At 48.6% G+C, this 22,990-nt stretch overlaps 1 protein-coding gene across 1 annotated transcript; it reads right to left on the bottom strand.

The window, feature by feature from the left end:
* Nucleotides 1-16,407: 16,407 nt before the first annotated feature.
* On the bottom strand, nucleotides 16,408-17,622 carry YPEL4 (yippee like 4). Its single transcript, XM_036765360.1, has 4 exons — nucleotides 17,482-17,622; nucleotides 17,230-17,273; nucleotides 16,718-16,826; nucleotides 16,408-16,497 (listed from the first exon to the last, which is right to left on the bottom strand). The coding sequence occupies exons 1-4, from the start codon at nucleotides 17,620-17,622 to the stop codon at nucleotides 16,408-16,410; spliced, it is 384 nt and encodes a 127-aa protein (XP_036621255.1).
* Between the last annotated feature and the right edge of the window lie 5,368 nt (nucleotides 17,623-22,990).

Below are 22,990 nucleotides of genomic sequence, written 5' to 3'. Positions count from 1 at the left end.
TCTATTCTATTATTTCTCAAGGTCTCCAGGTCTCTTATCTCCTATATCTGTCCCTCTTATCTCTCAATGTTGGCCTTTCTCTTATCTCTTAGTGCGATATTTCTGCCTCTCTTATCTCCTAATATCACTTTCTCATCGAGGTGGTTCTCCAGGTACCTCCCCTCCCAACCCTTATTCTCCTTTGCTCATATTCAGGGGCGCTCACATTCTTCTTGGTTAGTGTGACCAGCACAAATCCTTCCTGTACTCTCTGGATCACTGGATTTTGAGCAAGGGCTTTGATTGGGTAAATGAGAAAATTGAAGTTTGGGGAGGTGATGTGACTTGTCCAAAGTCACACAGGTACTAAATAACTAAGCTGGGATTCAACCATAGGATGATGCTGACTGTAGAATATAGAATGTCAGTAATGGAAGGAACTCTAACACATAGAGCACAGAATATTAGAGGTAGGGGAGGGAAAGGAAAAGAATAAACATTCATTAGGTACCTACTAAGTGCCAGGCACTTAACAAATATCATCTTATTATCTCCCCATTTTACAGTAGAGAAAACTGAGTCAGACATGTTAAGTGGCTTGGCCAGAGTCACACAGCTAGGAAGTGTGGAAGCTGGATTTGAACTCAGGTCTTCCTGACCCCAGGCTCAGAGATCTATCCACTGTACCATCTAGCTGCCTTGGCACATAGAGCATGAAATAGCCAAATCATTCCAGGATCTTATTGATCATCTATCTAGCCCAGCCTAGAGAGATGAAGTCACTTGCCTATACATCTTCCTACCTCCTCAACCCATAAGACGCCACACCTGGGCCCTGAGGTATGACTATTCAACAAGAAGGTGCTTGGACACCAACCAGTATGGGGAAATGTTGATTCCAATTTCTCAAACATTCTGTGCCCAACCAAGGTGACCCACTGAGTTAATGGCCCCTGGGGGGGAGGGGTTCAAAAAAGACTACTATTTTCCCTACAGTCCCCTCATCCTCCTGTTAGAATTGGTTTTTCCAAGTCCTTTCATGGTGGAGGCATCAACCCAGAGTCCTGCTTTCTGCCTCCTTTGGTGACATTGGCCTCTACAAAGAAGTAAGAGCACATGAGCTCCAAACTGAGTATGGGTGTGCAAAGGAACTTCCAGCCTCTGGGAAGGGAGAAGAAGGAAGAAGAAAGATGGCCTGAGTCTCTGAGAAGGTTCTTGCTAGTCAAGGACCCAAGGATAGTTTATCTGTGCATGAAGTTAGAGCTGGAAGGTACCTCAGAGATAATGAGAGCCAGCTTAGGTTATTTTACAGAAACTGAGAAAGAAAGGGGAAGTCACTGGTCTAAGGTCATCGAGAAAACAAGAGGCAGAAGTAGGATTTCAACCCAGGCTTTTGAAATGTTTTTATTTTATATTTTCAATAAATAAAAATTCATTTTCTCTCCCTCACATCTCCTCTATCCCTCCACTGGGAAAAAAAGATAATGAAAAATAAAACTCTTATAATAAATATGTGTAGTCAATCAAAGCAAATTCCTATGTTGGCCATGTCTAAAAAATATATACCTCTTTTCAAATCCTGAGTCCACCCCTCTCTGTCAAGAGATGGGTAGTGTCTTTCATCATCATCAGTCCTCTGGAATCATGGCTGATCGTTGCATTGATCAGAGTTCTTAGGTCTTTCAAAGTAAACCCGGGTCTTTCAATGTTAGATTTAGCTTTCTTTCCATGGCACTCCACTCAAAGGTGCAGATCAGTGACAAACAGATCCTGCAATGAGGAAGGCAGGCCATTATCATGAGACCAAATGAAGAATATCGCCTTAAAGGTGAGAGTCCCATTATATCAGAAGATCCGTAAAGAAAAAATTTTGCATTGCTAAGGCATATTTGTGTTGCATGAACAAAAGAGTCCAACCCAAAAAGGGAAGCAGTGGTAAGTCCAGGGGAGAAGCCAGGTTGGAAAGGTGGAAAGCCTCAAGAACTTACCAGTGCCAGGTTGATGTGGGTGGGTTGGCATAGAAGTGCCAAGAATAAGGTTGAGGCCATGGGCATGTCTTATTCCCCTGAAAAAAAGAAACTCTTAGGGCTGATGGAAAAAAAATCCTTTTCCAAACAGAGATGAAATGTTCAAGCCTGTTTCCTAGAGAATCAGTGTCAGGTTGTCAGTCATGATAAGGAAGGCCATAGGTCATTGGCAGTGCCCAAGAATTTCTAGAAGGAACCTATATCAAATATCCCAAGGCTGGAGAAAGGAAAAAGCTGGGAATAAAATATCCAATTTCAATAACCAGAATTGAGGGAGAAGCTCAGAGGCCCCAAGAGACCTATTTGGGAAACTTACACAAAACACCATGGGGAAAAAGGGTCCATCTAGTCTAGCACCCTCATTTTACAAGCGGGGAAACTGAGGACTAGAGAGGGAAAAGTGACTTGCTTAAGATCATCCCACCCAGTAAGCAACAGGCAGGATTCAAATCCAGGTCTCGGAGCTCGACATGTTGAGTTCTGAGTCAGGAAAAGTAATAGAGCAACAGGTATTAACCACCAGGCTAGACTGGGAAGAGAAGGAAAAGATCGGGCCTTCAGACCAAATGAGTTTATTTATCCTGCCTGGTGGGAGGAAGTTCAGTGTCCGCTAGGTCACCGGAAGGCTTGGGGAGTGGCAAGCTCTGTGAGAAGCATCATGGAAGGTTCACCTGGAGAACTGGAGAAAACAGAAGCAACACTCTGAACAGGAAGCAGCTCTTCTGGCTAAGGTTCTAACCAGACTGGTGCTCACAGTGTGAGGCTATAGGTCCTTGGGTACGTACACAGGCTCCTTCACAAGATCTCTGCCGTCTTCCCTTGACATGGAGCACATACACAGGCTGCACATGTTGTCACCATTCTGGGAAGGAACAAAAAACCTAATACCTGGTAATTGGAGCTGTAACTAGGGTAAGGCAGTCTATGATTTGTCCCAGAGTGCTAACTTGATGGGGGTGTGGGGGTTGTTTTATCTCTTTATCGGCCCAGATTCCACCATCCTTAAATGTCACAGTCTTCACCTTCAAAGGGGATGGGAAAGGAGGGGAGGCAGACTGTGGCAAAAGGTAAGGAAGTCAAGGATTTGTCCCAGCTCAGAGTGGGTAGGGGTGTTTTATCTCTTCGTCAGCCCAGATTCCACCATCCTTTAATCTCATGGTCTTACATAGTTATGCATGTTCGGAGGGGAGGAAGACCCTGGAAAAGTTCTTTACTCCATAGTTGATAAGAAAGGAGGAATGTGGTCCAAGGCCATGGATGAATGTAAAATAGTACTTATCATTGCCCCATTTTCCCCAACTACTTTTTTTGTTATTTTTAATTTTTTTTTTTAGTTTACAACACTCGGTTCTACATAATTTTGAGTTCCAGATTTTCTTCCCTCCCTCCCCAAGACGGCATGGAATCCCATATCACCCCAACTACTTTTTATCCTCAGTAGAGGAAAAAAATACTAGTTATAGCTCTGCTGGTGCTTATCTGGGTCCTTTGTCCTTGAAGGAAAATGTGAATAACTCTCAGGTGAGACCCATGCCTAGGACACCGCTGGGGCATCTGTGCTCTGGGATAGGCAAAGGTCCTCTCCTCTTCCTAAAACCAACCTGCCTAGTTCTTTGAATTTCCTTTGTGAGCAGTTTGTTGTGGAATCTATCTAGATAAACTCTAAGGCTCCTGTTTTGAGAGACCCCAGCTCCTCAACTCCTTCTTCCTGGATTCTTCTCACCAGGTATGCAGATCACAGAGTTTCCACTGAGAGTCACTCAGTCCTGACTCCGCTACCCACTCTCATCCTATGTACCCCATTCCCTGATAGGGTGCAATGAGTCAGACCCCGGGGAGTGGGTTGCAGATCCAGTTCCTGGCCCTGATCCATTAAGCCTCCCTGGGCAAGACATTTCTTCCTCTCATCTTCCAAGGGGCTTTTATGGCATATCTAGCCCTGTTGTTCCCCTGTTCATAACCCTCCCCTCTGTGTGCCCTCAAATCTGCCCAACTGCATTAAAGACTTTCTGGCAAGGTCTGATTCAGAGTCACGGACAAACAAAAATGTGAGTACATGCGTGAGGCTCAATCATCGATCCTTTGTTTTTCTCCAGCTATACTCTCTGCTCTGGAGATATAGGGGTTTGGGCAGGCTTTGCAATCCCAACAAGAGGAGGCAGTGATAGAGCAGTCAAGAAAGCAGAATCAGTCTTGCTGTATATTAAACAAGGAATAGTATCTTAGTCTAAGGAAGTCATAGTCCTAGTTATTCTCCTATCCAGGGCTATCCTACATATCTGACCAGAGTTACCTTTAGTAGGTAGCACAGTGGACAGAGGATTGGCCCTGGAGTCAGCAAGATCTGAGTTCAAATCCAGCCTTGGACACCTCTTAGCTGTGTGACCCTGGGCAAGTCACTTAACCTCTGTCTCATTTTCCTCAACTCTAAAATGGGGATAATAATAGCACCCAGCTCTTCAGTGCTGTTGGAAGGCTCAAATGAGATAATGTTTATAAAGGGCTTAGTACAATGCCTAGCATGTAATAGGTGCTAAATAAATGGGTTTTTTTTCCTTCCTTAAAAAAAAGCCTCAGATCAAAGGACCCAGGCATCCCTAGCAAAATAATGATTAGAATATTTTTTCAACAAAGTCCAGTTCTTGGCACATCGTGATTACAACAGCTGGCATTCATGTAACACTTTAAGGTTTGCAAAGTGCCTTATAGCCGTCATCTCATCACACAAAATCCCTGAGGGGCAGGTGCTATTATTATTCCTATGTTAAGGATAAGGAAAATGAGTCTCAGAAAGGCTCAATGACTTGCCTAGAGTTGTACAGCTAACAAATGGCCATATGGGATTTAAACTCCAGATTTCCTAACTCTAAGCTCAGCTCCCTAGCCACTGACAACCCAGTGCCTCTATAGAGTAAGCTCTTAAGAAGGGCTCCTACCTTCATTCCTTCATTTATTCACTCATTGTCCTACTCTACTCTATCCTGATTGGGCCCCATCTATAGTATCTGGTTCAGTTCAGGGCACGTGAAACTAGAGAGTGTCCTGAAGAAGGTGACCAGGATAGTAAAGGACCTCCACATGATGTCGTGTGAATATCAGGTGAAGGAAATGAGGATGCTCAGCCTGGAGAAAAGAATATTCTAGGAGATAGGACTGCTCTCTCCAAGTATCTGAAGGGCTGTTCTGTGGAAGTGGGATCGGATTTTGTTTGCTTGGCTGCAAGGGGCAAAGTAGAACTAATAGATGGAAGTAGCAAAGAAATGTTTTGAGCTTGACACAAAGTAACACTTCCTAGCTGTTTGGAGCTATCTAATTGTGGAATGGCTGCCTCAGAAGGGTCTTTACCTTTACCTCAAGAAAGGTCTTTAAACAAATACTGGATGAATACATGTGGGATACATTTTAGAGAGGATTCTCAAAGAGGGTTTGTTGTACTAGATAGCTTCCTGATCTATTCCAGGCCTCGGATTCTTTGAGATCTCATCCACCTTCACAACTTGTAGATGATTCCCAATCTTCATCTCTGACCTTGACCTCAGTCTTTGAGCAGGAAGCCCAGGAATGGGTGTGGGCCACTCTCTAGAAAAAGCAGAACCTCTCCAAATTATGCTTCAGAGACAGCAAGGAACAGAAATTTACAAATGCTCCCCAACCATTCCAAGACATGTTTCCCAATGGAAACTCTGATCACCTTGTACGTGTGTTTTTTTTAACTTTCCACAGTGAGCTAGATGTCCCATTTACTAGTTCCCCCAAAATGGATGGGGTCTTGGGGGGATAGACTAAAATTAGTCTGAACAAGCTCATAACAAATTTCCCTTCTCCATCTAATATTCTCTGTTCTCAGTCCCTTCCATTTCTGACATCACTCTGGACCCAACAAAAAGTCCATTCCGCTCTGACATCTTCGGTTCTAAGGTTTCTTCTGGATCAGCCATTCTATCAGGCACCCTATGCTCTGAAACTTAGTGGCTATTGGACACTTAATCTCTTAGAGCCTGTTTCCCCCTCTATGAAATGGGGTAAAAATGCTTGCCCTATTTATGCCACAGAGTAGTTGCCAGGATAGCATTTTGTAAACTTGAAAGGGCTACATAGATGTGAGCTAGCGTTACCATTTTCTATCGTCCATTATCCCTGCATTCCAAGGTTCCTTCCAGTATAAACCTTCTGTGCTTCTGATTTGGAGTTTCTGGGCAGGTGTGGGAGTCATGATCAGCTCAGCACCAGGACCCTCAACCTCCCCTGTCCCCTTCACCTCTCACCACCCCACATCTTCAAGAAGCCAACTTCCCAAGCTGAGACTGGAGGAGGAGCATGTCTCTCATTAGATACATCTAGTTCTCCGACCAGAAATGTAGGGGCAACTCTGACTGGGGGCAGGGGAGGAGGGACGTTTGTAAAAAGTGGGAGGTGGGAAAAAAGACCCAAGAATACTAAGGAACTTAGAGAACTGGTGGAGATAGAGGCACGTGGAAGGGAGGAGTGGACCAGGGCAAAGCCAGGGAGAGGACCTCAGAACAAAAGAGTTTTGTCCCGGTATGGGATGTTGGAGCTCAGGGTGATGCAGCCACCGTAGTCAGGGCTTCCCCATTCTCCTCTATCCTCTGTTTCCTCAGAGAGGTTTTTCCTACTGCTTGGCTGGGCTCCTGTCCCCATCTTGCCTACCGTGTGGACATGAAAGAAGGTTCCAGCCTGGCAACCTCAAGAGTCTTGGCCAATGCCCCTATCCCAGCTGGTCTGGAAATACTCCTGCCAATGCCTCCTTCTTCTTTTTGGCCAGACAACAGATGGGTTCTGGGCTTTCTCTCCTTCTTTCCCAATGCTTCTTCTCTTTGCCCTCTTCTTAGGATAGGAAGGAGATAGCTGGGCATGTTTGCTAGCGTCTCCACTACAGCTCCAGTGATTGCAGCTTGCCTGACCCACCTATGCTTTCAGTCCAAGGCTAGCAGAGGCAGCTAATGAGCTGTGGTGATCCCACCTTCCGTTAAACCCAGTGGGCTCTGGCCTTCTTGGGGCTGATTGATATTTCCCAGTGTGAATTCTCCATTCAACCCAGACTGATTGCCTTTCTGATCTGCCAAACACTCCTTAGTAACATCTATACTGGTTTAGAAAGGACTGCGGAGATGATGGAAACACAGGCTAACAGATCTTGCTCTGAAAGGAACCACATAAGTTATCTGGTCCAACCTGTATCTGAACAGGAAATCCTTTCCACTTGAAGCCCTTGAGTCATGGGGAACTCGTTACCTTACAGGGCAGCCCACTTCATTTTAGTACAGTTCTGGTGAGTAGGAAAGTTTTCACTGTAACAAGCGAAGTACTGGTTCTGGGCAGTTTCCACTCATTGCTGCCATCTCTGGCCAAGCTGAACAAGTCTGCTCCCTCTTCCATATGGCAGCCCTTGGGATTTTTTAAGATGGCTATTATTCATGTCCCCTAACCCCAAGCCTTTTTGAAGAAATCCCTCCTTTAAAGCATAGTGGTTCTTGGGCTTGAAGACAGCCTGCCTTGTGACCCACCCCCCACCGCGCCCCTCAAGCCTTCTCTTGTGCAGACTAAACATTTCCATTTCTTCCAATCTATCCTTCTAGAGATTGCTTCCCAATATACTCACCACCATTGTATCCCTTCTTTGGGCAAACTCCAGCAGATTAATGCCCTTCCTCAAATGTAGCACCCAGAACTGAACCCAACACTCCAGATGGGGTCTGACCAGGGCAGAGTATAGACAGAGTATTAATACCTATCTCCTTCTGGAACCAGACTCTATAGTCACTCAGAGATCTGGGCCCATCTAAGGACTGAATGAGCACGTCAATCAGCCAATCAGCATCTGGGTATTCTCCATGGAAGTGTGTGGATCCATAGTTAGATGAACATGTGCAGATGACAGTGCGTTCGTGTACAGACACATACTGTGTTGTCTCATAAACCACTTCACCATTCTGGGTTTCTGTTTTCTCATTGGTGAAATGAGAGGATTGTTCTCTCATTTTTAATTAGTTTTAAAATCCTAGGAGAAGGGAGGGAGGAACAGACAGACCAAGACAGAAAGAAAGGCACAGAAAGACACAGAAAGAGACCTGAGTTCCATTTTCTTACTTTTTGTCCAGGACACTTTCGTGAGACACAGGCACAAAGGATTGCTTTTGCCTCACCTGGAAAAAGACTTTCCTCACTCATTTTGTAGAGACACTCAACATCTGGGCATACACATGCTTGTAAGTTAGCACATGTATTCCTGGAAGTGAATAGGAAGGCTTCTTTTTTTCCTCCATTCCCTCTCTGTTCGCTGGATGAGATTTCATGTCCCTTCAGGAGCACAAGCTGTGGGAGTCCCAGAAGGGAAGGTCTGGCCTGAAGAAAGGAGGGAGGGAGCTGAATCCCAGGTAGGGAAACCGTCCCTATGTTTCTTCATTCCTTCACAGTTTCAGGCCTGCATGGATCAAACCCTGCCTTTTAGGGACCTGGAGAAGGGACTCATTTTGAGAGCCAGCCTGGACTAAATTGGAAGGCCCCAGACCTTCATAAGCTGGGTTGCTAGCCCACTGCTTCTCCCTCAAGGAACTAAGGGGCCAGACACTACCGTGTTGCCTGGGGTGGGTGTGTCCCAGGGACTCTGGGCTCAGTGGGCTCCCTTGTGGAACCAAACTTTGAGTTAAGGTGGTGCTCAGTCCAGGATGAACTCTGTGATCGTCTCCTCTGACCTTCTAATATCTCCAAGCCATAGGGTAGCACCAGAGTCCAAGATGAATCCTATGAACACCTCGGATATTTATTTGCGAAAGAAGAGGCACAGGGTTGGATATGAGAGAGAAGCCAGAGCTGGGAGAACTGGGGCTTCTCCTATCCCAACCCTGGGGCCACATGGAGGGGTGGGAGTGGGGGTGGGGGTGGGGGGGGGTGGGATTCAATCTGCCTTCGGCTCCAACCAGCCCTGCTGAATCCTCTTGGGAAGTGTAACAGGAAGCGCAGGGAGTGGGGAATTCTGGAGGGAGGGGGTGGAGGGGCGAGAGGCCAGGGGAGGGGGTGCCCGGGGAGCGCCATGACATCATGGTCTATTGGGAAGGGGAGGGGGTGGGAGGGGAGGGGAGAAAGAGGGGACCTGACAGCCAATGGGAAGGAGGATCTCGTTTCAAAAGGGTTAACCTGCAGCCAATGGGAGCCAGGGGGAGCGATCCTGCTCACTCCATTCAAGAATCCCAAGTATTCAAGATGGACGGCAGGGAGTGTGGAAAGAGAAAAAGGGGGAAGAGGGGGATGAGAAGAGCGAGAAAAGGAGAGAGGGCACCGAGGGCCAGCCGGCCGGCTGCCTGCAGCTCCGCTCCCAGCCGGCTCTTCTAAGGAGGCTGCACAATCTCATCTCAGCCAAGACTTGGGAAGGGAGGAGGAAGAGGAGGAGGAGGAGGTGGAAAAGGCAGGAGAGAGGGAGTGGGAAAGGGGGAGCTGAGGACAGACACAGGAGAGAGGGAAGGCGAGAGAGGGAGGGAATGGAGGGGAAGAGAAGGGAAGGAAAGGGGAGAGAAGGAAAGGGAAGGAAGGGAAGGTAAAGGAAAGCAAAGGAAAGGAAGGGAAGAGACAGAGCAGAGGCAGAGGGAAGTGGCAGGAAATTGGCCATAAAGAAGAGAACTCTAGATATCCTCAACTCCTAGAAGGGTAAAGCCAAAGATTTTCTCCTTTTCTTTTCTCTTCTGGTCTCTATTTTCCCCCCTTCTTCCTTCTTCCCTTTCCCTCCTTTTTGTCTGCCTCCTTTTCCTACTTCACTTGTGGGCATCTTCTCTCCTTCTGATCTGCCTCTACACAAACAACCCAAACAACAATTAACAATTCTAAAGCGCTAGGAACGTCTTGCTGGGTTTGTTTAACTGTCATTTTCCAACCCGTTGGCTGGGAGGGGGCGAGAAGAGAAGGGGATTTGCAAAGACATAGATGGAATTTAGTACTGTATAGTGGTGGGGGTGGTTGTGTGTGGGGGGGTGTGATTCACAAAGGTGCTTGGAGGGAAGGGGTTCTGGGTGGTTTGGGGGTTCCTGAAGAGGTGGGCAGTATGCATATCTTGATAGGAGTTGTAACTAGCGATGTGTGAATGGACTGTGTGTTTGTGTTGTCTGTACCTGAGGTGTGGCCCAGAGTTGTGTTGGGGCTACGTCGTTCTGCCTATTTGTGGTGAGGGGCACAGAGGGTGCTGAGAGCTGCGAGTTCAGTTTGTTTGAGTGTGGGGAGATTGTGAAGAGTGTGTGTGTCTGTGTGTGTGTGTGTGTGTGTGGTCTGTGGCTGGGAGGTGTGTGGGAGGCACAGTTGGGTGCTGGTGGTGGGGGTAGGGGGAACTTCTCCCCCCTCCCCCCTTCCCAGCTGCCCTCTTCTCTCTTATCCCATTCACATAACTTGGCTTTTCAGGTCCCTCCTGGTCTCCTCCTTTGGTCTCCATGGCTGCAGGGAGGGGGTGGGAGGGGAAATTCGACCAGCCCACCCCTCTCCTGAGCCCCCGGCCCCTGCTGCTCTCAGCTAACCCTCCACCTGCCCTTTTCTCTCAGATCCTAAGGGCTTGGTCCCACATCCTCTATAGCTCTGGGGCTGGGATTGGGGTTGGGGCTAGAAGACCAACACCAGCCATTGCAGAGAGTGAATGGGATGGATTCAAATTCCTCCCCTCCCCGCCCCCCATTTCCTTCGAGATCTCTACACCACAGTCTTGGGAAGAACTTCGAGGAACGCCTGGCTCCTGGGCCCAAGGTGGGGGAGGGGCCATTCCAGACTGGGTGAGTCCCAGGGTTTTTCTCTTTGGGGGTGAAATGGAAGAGAGAGCTGGGGGGATCTGTAGTCTCCCACCCCTTACCCTGCATCTACAGCTTCCCTCAAGCCCAGGTTCCTATCTTTACCCTGCCTGGCCAATTGGTGGTGGGAAGCACTGCCTCCCACTAACTAAGGAGCAGCCAGCCCTCTCTTTGCCCCTTTGTCCCTTGTTGGTGTGACCCATTTGCTAGCTCTGACTGGCTTGCCTAGCACTGGGGGCAGAGGTCAGGACCCACCCCTGGTGACTGACCCCAAGCCAGTCTTCCACTTCCTTCCATTAGGACTATTTTTGCAAACAGGGCCCCTATGTTTAAAGATCAATGGACTGAACTGCCTTGCTGAAGCTGGGAGGTGGAACCTGGTGTGCAAACAGGAGAGGGGCGGGGTGTCCTTTGGGTTGCTGCTGCTGAGGGATTCAGTGGGAGGTCCCATCCCCTCCTTATAAGGCCCTAGATGGTGGAGGGATCCTGAAACCCCAGGAATCAACTCTTGACTTGTCCTTGTAGTGTAGAGAAACCAGCTCTTGGGAGGGTCTTGTCCTTGAGACTTAAACCTGTTTCCTGCTGGAAGGAAGGATTTCCCAGGGTAGCTAACGGCCCCACACTGGGAACAGTCTGTCCCTCTGGCTGGTGGTATCCACCACAGAACAATTGGATGTTCTCTGAGCTTCAGCTATCTCTTACCCTTGGCCTTTCACTGATCTTGAGGACATTGTATAATTTGATCATGAGAAGGTAAAGTCCTCAGAGGTCAGGAAAGGCCAAAGAAGGGAGTCTTTGTACCCAGGTTCATTTTTAAAGTATGGTGCTTATTCACAAGCTCTCTGGGCCCAGGAATAGACATCCACAGACAAGAGTCGGGGCTCACAAGTTTTTTTTCACTGCCCTTATTTGACCATGGTTAAAGTAGAGAGGTGCCCTCCACATATTGCTCAACCATGTACCCATACAGTGTTTTGCAATTCTTAAATAGAAGTCCCAGGAGCCAATGGCAGCAACTTGAAGCCAGTTTACCTAACTATCCATTCCCTGTTGCCTATAGGCACTCTCCCTTTGTCTCCCTGTTGCCCACCCCCATCCCCCACCTGGCCTCCCCAGACAAAATCTCTTTAAGGCCTAGAAATGGGAAAAAAAAACAAATTGCTGGCCAGGAATGGGGGGTGGGGGGCCAGTTCAGAGCCAATGGAGGCCATCATGTTCTAGCATAACCTCACTTCAAGCAGTTGGGAGAGAAAGGAGGTTTCAAGATTCAGGAAAGAGAGTTGATTAACAAGCACCAGCACCCTTCACACACACACACACACACACACACACACACACACGCACACACTCACACATGCATACACATATGCACACACATGCACACACGAGCACACACACACACATATGCACACACGCACACACACCCACACATGCACACACGAGCACACACACACACATATGCACACACGCACACACACACCCACACATGCACACACGAGAGCACACACACACACGTGGTTTTGGACTGTCAGCCTCCCCCTGAAGCAAATGCCTGGGATCAAACTGAAGGTAAGAATCAGTGTCTGGGCAGTTCCTTGGTTAGACCTGCACCCTTCACTTGAATACTGAAAGCACCGCACAGCCAGAGCTCAGCTTTGGGCAAAAATATCCCTGTCTTCTCTAGGCTGGGAATAGGGATTGAAGAGATGAAGAAAAGGGAGCAATTTGGAAGTGATGAGATTGAAAACAGAGAGAAAAGACTAAGGTGAGAGAAACCAAAGAAAGAAAGGAACAGAGAAGAAAGTGAGAGGAGAGGAGGGAGGAAAACTCAACGAAATGGAGGGGATGAAGACATAGAATGAGAAGAGGGGGGGCCCCACCAGAACCCAGACGGCTTCCACTCCTGGCCGGGGCTCTTTTCACATTGTGCTACTGTCTGCACCTGTCACTAGCAGTGCAATGTAAAAAGGGCATTGGCTGGGCAGTACCAGCCAGCACCAACGTGGCCTCTTTCTTTGGACCCTTCCTCGACTTGTGCCTGCGTTAGCTAGCTCTTGGTGTTGGAATCTGCAAGGGTCCTGGCATCATCCTGAGACTGACCTTCGCTCTGAAGTCATCCGGTATCACCCTGTGTGAAGGAGTAATTTGGTTGGGGGCTACAAACAACAGATTTGTGGGTTTACTATGGAGGTGGGGAGGGCAAGGGACATAAGCTATACCATCTATAGATAAATGAGAGTCAAAGTCTTTGGTGGTAGAGGCAGCTCCTATACAAGGTCCCTAGTTGTCCTGGAACTCTTAACTTGAGGGGGAGAAAAGGATCATCCAACTGCCCGTTTTCTTTTCTGGCCAACCTAGGATTAGAGGGATAGAGGTAGAGGAGAACAGAGGAAAGCAGAGAATAAAGTAAGTCTGCTCAGCCCTGTCAGCCCACACCAGCTGCTCCATCCCTGTGTGTTCAGGAAACAAGGACACAGTGAAGGAGGAAGCCACCATTCTCTTGGCCCCAACCACAGGATCTTAGATTAAGAGAGGACCTTAAAGATCGTGTGCTCGTAAGGGTTCAGAATTGGAAGAGACCTCAGAGTCATCTGGCCAACCTGTATTTGGACAAGCATACCCAATGAATAGTCATTCAGCCTTTGCAATTGAAGACCTCCAGAGATTGGGAACACTAGCCTCCTCAATGTGTAGATGAGAAAACCAAGGCCACCAAGCTGGCGAGTATGAGGACCAGGATTCAAATCCAAATTCTCTAATCCCACAATCAATGCCCTTTCAAACCACATTGAGAGTAATTCCTTAGATTCAGAAACCCCTCAGGCACAGGAGAATGGTAGTAAGGGGTAGGTCCTCTTGGAAGCATCCTCCCCCCCACCCCCATTTTAGCCTCTGAGGTGTTCATAGGATTGGCCAGGGCCTGATCAAATCTCCCATGATGCAAACAGGACAAGGCTATCCAAAGGAAGCCTATAGGATGCATGTTACTGACTAGGTTGTAAGCACTGTTAGGGCAGGAATCACACCAAATTCTATTCCTGAATCTCTCATAGTTGCTAGTACAGGATAAGGCATGTAGCAGGTGCTCTAGAAATTACTTAGTCGAATTAAGATTCATTCACTAAAACAAACATAATTTCAGTGACATCAACAGCTTGGACATGGTCTGCAAGGGCAGCTTTAAAACAGACATAGATAGGTCACCTCTGGTCGCATGGACCAGAAACCTTAGTGGGGTGAAATTCACAGAGATAAGCATAATAGTATATAGCTGAAATGCACTTCTGAGGACATCTCCATCTTGCTTTACAGTTGAGGAAACAGAGGAAGTTACTTCCCAGTGCCCGCAGCAGCTTGGGCAGTCAGAATCCAAGACACCAGAGAGTTCCCCCTAGGGCCCGGAGGCTCAGTACATAGGGTAGCAGCCCTTCCAGGCCAAGTGCTTCCATACCATCCTTCCTCTGTGCATGCTGCCGCTCAGTGCCCCCTCCAGCAGTCTGGGTGCTGCACCCATCAGCTGGGTGGGCTCTCAGGAGCAATGTCTCTGTGAGGCATGTTTCATGCTACTTAGGTCTGGTAGAACCTTGCCATCCTTCACTGTCCTCACTCCATTTCTATTCTTTTGCCTTAAGTACTGATTAAAAAGAATGGGTTTGGTTCATTTGGTTTGTCAGAGAATGTAAACTGATGAAGACTGAGTTCGTTGTGGGCAGGGATTTTTTTTTTTTGCCTTTCTTTGAATCCCCAGCACATAGTAGGTGCTTCATAAATGCTTGTTGACTAAAGAGCAGAGACCAAGTGGGTCCTGGAACTTTTTTGTGAAATACTTAAATTTATGCTTGAGGTAGGAATTGAATGAGATGACTTCGAATATCCCTTCCAATTCATCGCTCAGGCTTCATAGTTTTGTGATCTGTACCATCCCCCAAGCACTGCAGGTACTGATTAGCACATCTAAAAGTGCCCCAGTGATGGGATGAGTCAAAACTGACCCATAGTGACCCATGGTTGACTGAGTCCCACTCCCAATTTCTGCCGATTGTGGATAGAATCTTTACTGATCCATTTTTTAAACCAAAAGTAGTGTCTGAGACCACTACAGGCAGTGAAGTGGGTAGAGCCAACCATCCGAAAGGGAGACCTGAGTTCAAATGTGACATCTGATCTCAAATATGACCTCATTAGCTGTGTGACCTTGGACAAGCCAATTAACTTCTCTGTGTCTCAGTTTCCTCATCTGTGTAAAATAATGGGATAATAATAGCACCTCCTCCCAAGATTGCTTTGAGGATAAAAAGAGGTGGTATTTGTAAAAGGCTTTACAAAACTTAAAGCCCTATACACCTGTTAATATCCTGAGATCACTGGAGTCGAGAAGGATCTCTAAGCTCAGACTTGAAGTCAGGCATACCTGGATGTAGAAAGTCCCAACCACCCCCACCTCCAGCACAGAAGGCTAGGACTCAAACTGACCATCACAAATCATGAAGTACATAACACTCTGTAAGCAAAATTTCTCCTACAAACCCTTGGGCCAGATAAAGGCCAAAGCGGAGTCTCCTACTGGCAAAGGCGTTCTGCTGCCCCCTGGTGGACATCAAGGGAAATATGCATTTATAAGCGCTTCTTGCCTCAGACAAGGAGCCTGCCTCTGGTGTGGGGACGACAGGTAGAAAGGGCAAATCTCTGCACTCAGCTGTTTTTTTTCCCATTTTTATTAAAAATAAACTCAAACACTTTTTAATACAAAAGTTTCGTGCGCTGGTGGCAGCCACAGGAAAAGTCCGGCCTGTGGCACTGATTTCCCACCTCATTCCAGTTGTCTGAGTCCCAGGAAGCAATGGCCGGAGGCCTTGCGGCCCCCTGGTGACAAAGCCAGCTGGGGAGGGAAGTCACGGGGGCAGCCTCCCCCACCCAACCCAATGGCAAAGATTATATATGCAAAAGTGCCTCATTAGTGCCAAGGTAAACTAACAAGTGCCAAGTGAAATGGAAATCCCAGTGATCCTTCTGTGTCTTCCAAGGACTTGGGATTGAGGTCTTCTCTGCACCCCCCCCCAGAGGCCTTTCTGCTTCAATCACATTCTGAAGCTATTGGCTCCCAGAGCTGGAGGACAGTCTCACTCCAACTGAGCCACTTCCTCCTACTTGCCTGTGGCCCAGGACCTACCATCCTCCTAGGCTGGTCTCTGCATGCCTCAGCAGCAGAGTTCTTTGCCCAAGCATATGGAGGCTATGCTGTATCTGAACCCCTGCCTACTGGAAGGAGAGGTTTTGCCCTGCCAGTTCCCAACATCCAAACACCCCAAGGGCAGAAGGATCTGAATTCGGTGACTCTGGAGCCAGAACCATCACCCCGACTTTTTCTATCCCCCATTGCCATCCGTTATTCCTGTCCCTTGAGCATCCCCCCAGGACACCCCAGACCAGCCCAGACCCCTGTTCCAAAGGGGGCCGTCACAGGGATGTGGTGGGGTGGAGGGGCTAGACAGAGCCGGGTTTTCCCCAGGGGTGGCGGGGTGGGACAGTACTGGTGCTAGGATGGACAGCATGTCGAGGCCAGGGGCAAGGTATGGGGGCAGGGTGTGGGGCATGCGGATGGGGCATCCTGCCTGAGCCCCTCAGTCCCAGCCGTTGTCCTTCACCATGTGCGACATTTCAATGATGTACTTCCCTTCCTTGTACTTCTGGCTCGTCTCAAAGGCTTGCTCCTGGTAGGGTGGGAAGCAGTGAATGGAAGGCCCTCTAGCACTCCCTCTAGGCCCACATCACCCCTTCCCAGAACCTTTGGCCCTATGGCAGAAGGTACTTCCCTGGAGCCTCAAACAATGGCATGGCATGTGGCTTGGAGGGCAATGTGGGCCTTGGCAAGTTTGGATGGGATGGTTGGCTCACCTCAGGGAGCAGGTGTCCTGTTCCCAGAATACTCACATATTTCCAGCCCAGGGTGGTTTTGCAGCTCTCACAGAAGATGTCAGCCACAGAGTGGAGGCCAGTGAGCAGGAGGCGCTGTTCAGCTGGCCCACAACCCACGTTGACCCTGTCTCAGGAAACAGGAGGGCCCAGCACAGCCACGAAGAGGGGGAGGAGGTCTGTTACTTAGGTCAGCCCCCTGACCAACCCATAGGGATCCTCTCTAGAAGGCTCTAACCCCAGAAATCTAGAAATACCTCTTTTGAGACCCACCCACCCCTTTTTGGTTGATCCCTGGAAACTACTTTCTCCAATGATATGCCTTCAGTACCTCAGCCCTCCCCATGGACTAATTCCTGGGAAGACCATAGGCCAGGCTCCTCTGCTATGAGGGTGCAAAGAGGGACTTTTGTCCCACTGTTGAGTAAGGGAGTTACAACACCTGTTTGCTTCCCTCTGATTGCTAGGGGGGACTTGACCCTGAAGCCCCTTGCTCCACAGGGAAAAAACAAGGAAAGAGGGAGACTCACACAGAGTTAAACAGGTAGGCCCGGCCATGGCTCCCCTGGAAGGACTGTGGAGACACAGGATAGAGAGTGACCACCAGGGACCCCATGGCCCCACCACCTGTTCCCCCTCAATGCCACAAATGAGGGAGAAATTTTTGATCAGGACTGGTCAGCTCACTCCTGGTGATGTTCGGATAGGTGGGGTCGTGGCTGGGGAAAAGCTCCCTCACTATTTGTAGGGGAAGGGAGAAATTTGGGTCCTTCTCAGCATACCTTGGAGATGAGCTCATCATGCTTGGCCAGGTGTGCCCGGCAGTGAACACAGCTATATGTACGATGACACCGAGGCAGGTAGCTGCGGAAGGTCTTGGTGGGGAGGCAGGCAGGGCCCGGGCCAGGCTCGCAGCTGGGCATGACTGGCTGGAGGGCAATGCCCTGCCGGGCTGGGGGGGCTGGCGCTGTGCAGCCCCCACACAGACGATCGCAGGTGAAGCAGCGAAGCAGGTTGGCTAGAGCCGTGTTTCAGGACAGGAGAAATGTGGGGGGGCTGCCCAACCAGGGCCCCCCCAGACGAGAACCAGGTAGAAATGAAGGTCACCTGGGAAGAGGGGAAGGGGTGCATAAGGAGAGCACTGAGGCAGATAAGAGCCTCTCCTGCGATGGCAGGGGGGTTCTGCCACTCGGGTTTCCTGCTGGCCATTCACCGTTGCCTGCTGTCTCCTTCTGCCTCGAAGACTAGCCCCTTTCTAGGAGAGTTTGGTTTCTTTTCCCTATCCCCTTGATTCTAATTCTGCTCTGGCAAGCCCAGCAGGAGTTTCAGTGTCCTGGCATGAGTCAGGGAGTCAGTATTTGGGTGGGGATAGGGAGGCTAGTGGCAGCCTCCATCATTTTTCACTGGGAGCTCTATAATGAGAGAATGATGCATAGGAGCCCCATCATTGGCACGTGTCTTCTTGGTTTGTCCATTCATTTGGGCAGCTCTAACTTATGACTGCATCCAGGTGCAGACTTGGGCCTTTTGAAAGTTGAGGCGCTTAATTTCTTTTCTTGGTTCCCATCCTCCCATTTTCAATTCACAACATTCCCTACAAACAAACAACACCATTTCCATGTGAGGGTGGGAAGGTGGTTCCAAGACTTGGAGAAGACAGGCTAGGTGCGTGGGGAAGGTGGGGAGGGGTGGGGCGGTGCTCATGGGGGAGGGGGAGTGGCGCTGCCGCGAGTGGGGAGGGAGGGGGGAGTGGCTCGGCGCTGCCGAACACACGCACACAGCTTTCCTGCTTTCCCACTGTTTCATGTCGTTGAGTTCTCCTTTCACCACTAGGAGGAAGAACGTCGCAGCTCCACGGCTCCTCGGTAGCAAGGCTCACCTCTGGGGATGCAGCGCTCTTAGTGATGGCAGTACGGTATGCCTTGTGGGTTCTCTTTCCGGAGCATTTGGTTCAAAAGTACCATTCTTCTTGTCTTGATTGACTGATGTCCATCATGCACCCAGAAAACTGGAAAGGTTCTCTCTTCTCTGCCCTGTCCCCACAACCTCTTCCTTCTCCCCAACCCACACACACACTCATGGGAGCATATGTACAGAAAGCTGGGAAAGGTAAATAAAGCCTTCATAACAAGTTGATGGATCCAGGACTCTTGTTCTGGAAAGGCTTGTTTGGGAGACTAGTTGAAGTTTCCTACAAAGGAGAAGGTCTCATTTTTTAAAGTTGTGAAGTTAGACCACTTCCATCTAAAGCCCTCCTTCCATGGTCCATCTTGGTCTGGAGGGTGTCCTGGAGCTTCTAAGGCTATGTCATCTGAGTACAAGCTTTGGCAGGTTCTACCAAATTGGAAAGGTTTTGAGTATGGCCCTGGTGAGAGACTTGTTGAAGAAGCACATGACCAAGTCAACCACAGGATAATGGCTTTTTTGGCCACAGAAACTCTTAAAGACCAGTCACTAGATGGTAGAGGGATCTCAACGCACACCGAGTACCAACAAAATGACAGCTCTCTGAAGTAATGAAACAGGGACAAGCAGAAACAACACCGTGGGAAAGTGAAGAACTACATTACTAGAATCAAGAAGGGTGCTCTAAAGATGAACGCTCAACTCCAGTGAAACTCCAGCTCTACATTGGATAGTGGAAATAGGGAAATATGTGCTCTCTGGCTGTTCTCATCAGCGGGCAGATTGGGTGGCCTTGTGCTTCCTTAGTCTCTTCTATGGTCATTTCAAATGGCCCGAGGACTAGTCTGGAAGTGCAGGCTACTTGGAGGGATACAGATAGGTCTCTGGTGCAGAGAAAAGACTCCAGGACTCAGATCAAGCCAGAGCAGAAGAGGATGCCTCCCAACACCAAATACAGCCTCATCCTTCAGATTGCCTCCTAAAGATTTCTGTTTTCCCCTCCAGGAGCCAGACTTCCCTACTAAGCTCATAGATCGCTTCCATTTGGTGCTCTTCTCTCACTACATATGATCCAGGTAGGAACATTCAGGGTGACATTGTACTCCAGAATAGTCCAATTAGCCTTCGACTTCAGCGCCTTTTACTGGACAGCTTTTCAATTTCTCCTTCATCTCCTTGACTTCAGCTGTCCTGCCAACTGTTCTTCTGCTCCAGGAGATCACAAACCTGCAAGCACTTTGGAGTGCCCCAGACCTTCTCTTTTAGTCAGTCCTCCCTAACCTCCGCCCCCAGGAAGGTGGAGACAACACCAAACATCAGAGGATAATGGAAAAAGTGACAAGAAGAGGGATGGGGAGACTGCATCTATTATTTACCCTCTCAAATAACAGCAAGAAAGCAGGTTGAAAACAACAACAGGAGAGCAAGCCAAGTGGTGGGAAGAGGATTTTCTGCCCTAATATGAGATGGGGCTGAACTGGAGGAGGTGGGGAGAAAAGGAGGGAGGGGAGGAGGGAAGGAATCCAACCACCCCGATAGCCTTACAGGAGCGCTCTAGGACCAGATGCTAATCCCGTGCCTCATTGAAAAAAAAAAAAGCTGGGGGGGGGGGTAGCACCGAGCGCACAATGGAGCTTCTAGTCAGCCCGGAGGTCTCGGCTCCCCCTCGCCCCCCCCCGCTGAATTTTGGAGCTTGAAACCGTTCACTCCCCCCCCCCCGCCCCAATCTCTTGGAGTGCTGTCCACTCGCTTGGAGAGGCCAGGATCTGGAGGGTTTTTTTCCTCCCTAGCCGGCCAACAATCTCATCCGCCAAACAATGAGCATCACCGATCACCCCCGCAGCGAAAGTTGGAGGGGGGGCGGGGGAAGAAAGCCTGGGGAAGATGCGGAGCTGGACGGGGCTTGCAAGATGCCCAAGAGAGGCAAGGGAAGCAGCGGAGGAGAATGAAGGGGGGCGCGGGAGGGAGGCAGGCAGGGAGCAAAGAGAGGACAAAGGGCGGCTGGATGAATAATGCATTTGCAAAGAAGATCAAAGCGCCGCAGAGCGAGGAAATTTGAAAAGAAAAAAAATCCAATTGGAGCTGCCCCCTCACCTTGAGGTCTGCTCCAGAGATATCCGTATGTATATGTCTCTCACTCTTCTCTCTTCCTCTTTTTTTCCGCCTTCGATCGGGAAGGGGATGTGGGTCCCAAAGGGCCTGGGCCCGGGGCACGCTGGCAGGGGGCTGGATCGAGCGCTGGGGGCCGGGGTGGGGTGGGGGAGGGGGGTCTCTCCTGCTCGGGCTCTGTCTGTGGGTGAATGTGGCTGTATGTTGTGGAGCTGCCTCATAACACTGTGAGTCATCCAGCCCCCAGCCCCCCCCCTCCCACGTCAGAGCAGGGCTGGGAGACACAGGGGGCGGGCCGGGAGGGAGGCAGGGAGGGGGCAGAGACTGTGGGACCGATGCGGGGAGTGCAGCAGGGTGGCAGGGGATCAAGAGGACGAAGTGGCTCGTCCCTAGGAGCATCATGGCGAAAAAGGGAGCTGCTGGGGAAGTAGGGAGGCAGAAGATGAGACGCGTGGAGAAGGCAAAGGCTACTCTGAAGACAGGGTGACTGAGGAAGACAAAAGAGAAAAGGAAAAAGGTGGAATGAAGGGAGGAAGAGGAGAGAGGGGAGAGGAAAATGCAGAGAGCAGTGCCTACGTACACTCACAATGATCAATTTCCACATTTCAGTCCTGACACCAGCCCTGACGCAGGGCGAAAGAAGGGCGGACTCCAGGATTAGGGACGGCGAATTGAGCCCCAGGCTGGGTAAAAACACCTCCAAATCACTAAGAGCTTCTGTTTGACGCTACTAATCTACTAACCCCTTCCCAAAGGAGTCACCAGCCAAAACAAAACAAATAAACATTCCAATTCTTTTCACTGATGATCCGATCCAAGGCTGAACATCTCAACTATTTGGACCTTTCCGCTGACAATTGCTAACTCTTGGATTGATGGCCCGGATTCCTTTTGAACCCCTAGATTTAACCTTGACCAAGCTTTTTGACCTGAATCATACGAGATAGTGTATGTAAAAGTGTTTTGTAAACCTGAAAGTTCTATTTATAAAATAATAATAGTTAACATTACCAATTTATAAAATGTAATCTCAAGCCAACCTTCTCTGTGTGTGTCTCTCTCTGTCTCTCTCTCTCTGTCTCCTTCTCTCTCCACATTACTCTATATGTATGTATGTGTATATATTAAACTTATATATACATACAAATATATAATGTATGTATCTATGTATGTATATAATATGTATATATAATATTACCTATCGATATGGATTCATAGATATATTACTCCTCTTCACATATTGTATTTTCAAGCCACACTGGCCTACTTTGCTGTTCTGAAAACTCAGCATTCCATCTCTTTTTGATCAGGCCTGGAATCTGCTTCTTACTCACTTTACCTCCTGCATTCCCCTAGCTTTCTTCAGGCTCAGCTCAGGGGCCACCTTCTCCATGGAAACTATTTCTCATCCCCTAGTTATTGGTGCTCCTTTCTTCTTCCCAAATTGTCCAACTTACATTTACCTGTTTACATTCTGCATCCCTCCCCTCCCCCAAGTAAAATGTGAGCTCTTGGAGAGCAGGGATGGTTTTTCATTTTTGTCTTTGAATTCACAGTGTCTGGAACATAGTACAAGCTTAATAAAGTTGCTGGATAGGATGCTTAGTGTGTATCCAATCCAGAGGAACAAGTGACACCTCCCTCTTCACTGAGAGACTACCTCAACCAGCCCTGGGATGCTTGGATCAGAAGATTCCTCACTAAGTGCCCTCCAATGCACTTTATTAAACACAGTACTCGTTATACAGAAGCCAGTACCAAAGACAGACCCTGCCCTTGAAGAGGAGATTACATTCTGAAAATGAAGTGAAACACCGACACAGATGTACAGAGAAGATGTCTCGTAGCTAGTTTCATTTTTTTCTCCTCCCACACGTAAGTACTGAAAAATTTTTGGGTAGGGAGAAGGTAGAACAGGAAGCACGATTAAGTAGTAAGAAACAAAAAACAAAAACTAATAAAACAAACAAAAAAGATTCTTATAATTTCATTGGGAAAGTATCCCCAGAAGAGGAAGGATTTAAACTAAATTCGGATGATAACAACAACAAGCAGGGGCCCTGTGGTTAAATAAGCTAAGAGCTGGTCTTGCAACTAAGAAGACTGGGATTCAAGTCCCTCCTTTAACACATACTAACTACAGGTCCCAGGGCAAATTACTTAACCTCTCTCCTAGTTTTAAGCATCTTTCTAAAACAGGGGGTCAGTGAACTTGTTTTAAAATATTTTGATAACTGTTTTCAATATAGGGCTGCTCGGTGGTGTGGTGGATAGAGA

The sequence above is a fragment of the Trichosurus vulpecula genome, chromosome 6, assembly GCF_011100635.1.
Source record: "Trichosurus vulpecula isolate mTriVul1 chromosome 6, mTriVul1.pri, whole genome shotgun sequence".
In the NCBI taxonomy this organism is placed as follows: Eukaryota; Metazoa; Chordata; class Mammalia; order Diprotodontia; family Phalangeridae; genus Trichosurus; species Trichosurus vulpecula.
This window is presented reverse-complemented; position numbering and strand designations above follow the sequence as displayed.

Excerpts from the sequence above, each read along its gene's own strand:
- YPEL4 (XM_036765360.1), bottom strand. The coding sequence starts at position 17,622 with ATGCCCAGCTGCGAGCCTGGCCCGGGCCCTGCCTGCCTCCCCACCAAG. Across the intron at positions 17,274-17,481 it reads ATGATGAGCTCATCTCCAAG|TCCTTCCAGGGGAGCCATGG; the intron begins GTATGCTGAGAA and ends GTGTCTCCACAG. Across the intron at positions 16,827-17,229 it reads GCCTACCTGTTTAACTCTGT|GGTCAACGTGGGTTGTGGGC; the intron begins GTGAGTCTCCCT and ends TTCCTGAGACAG.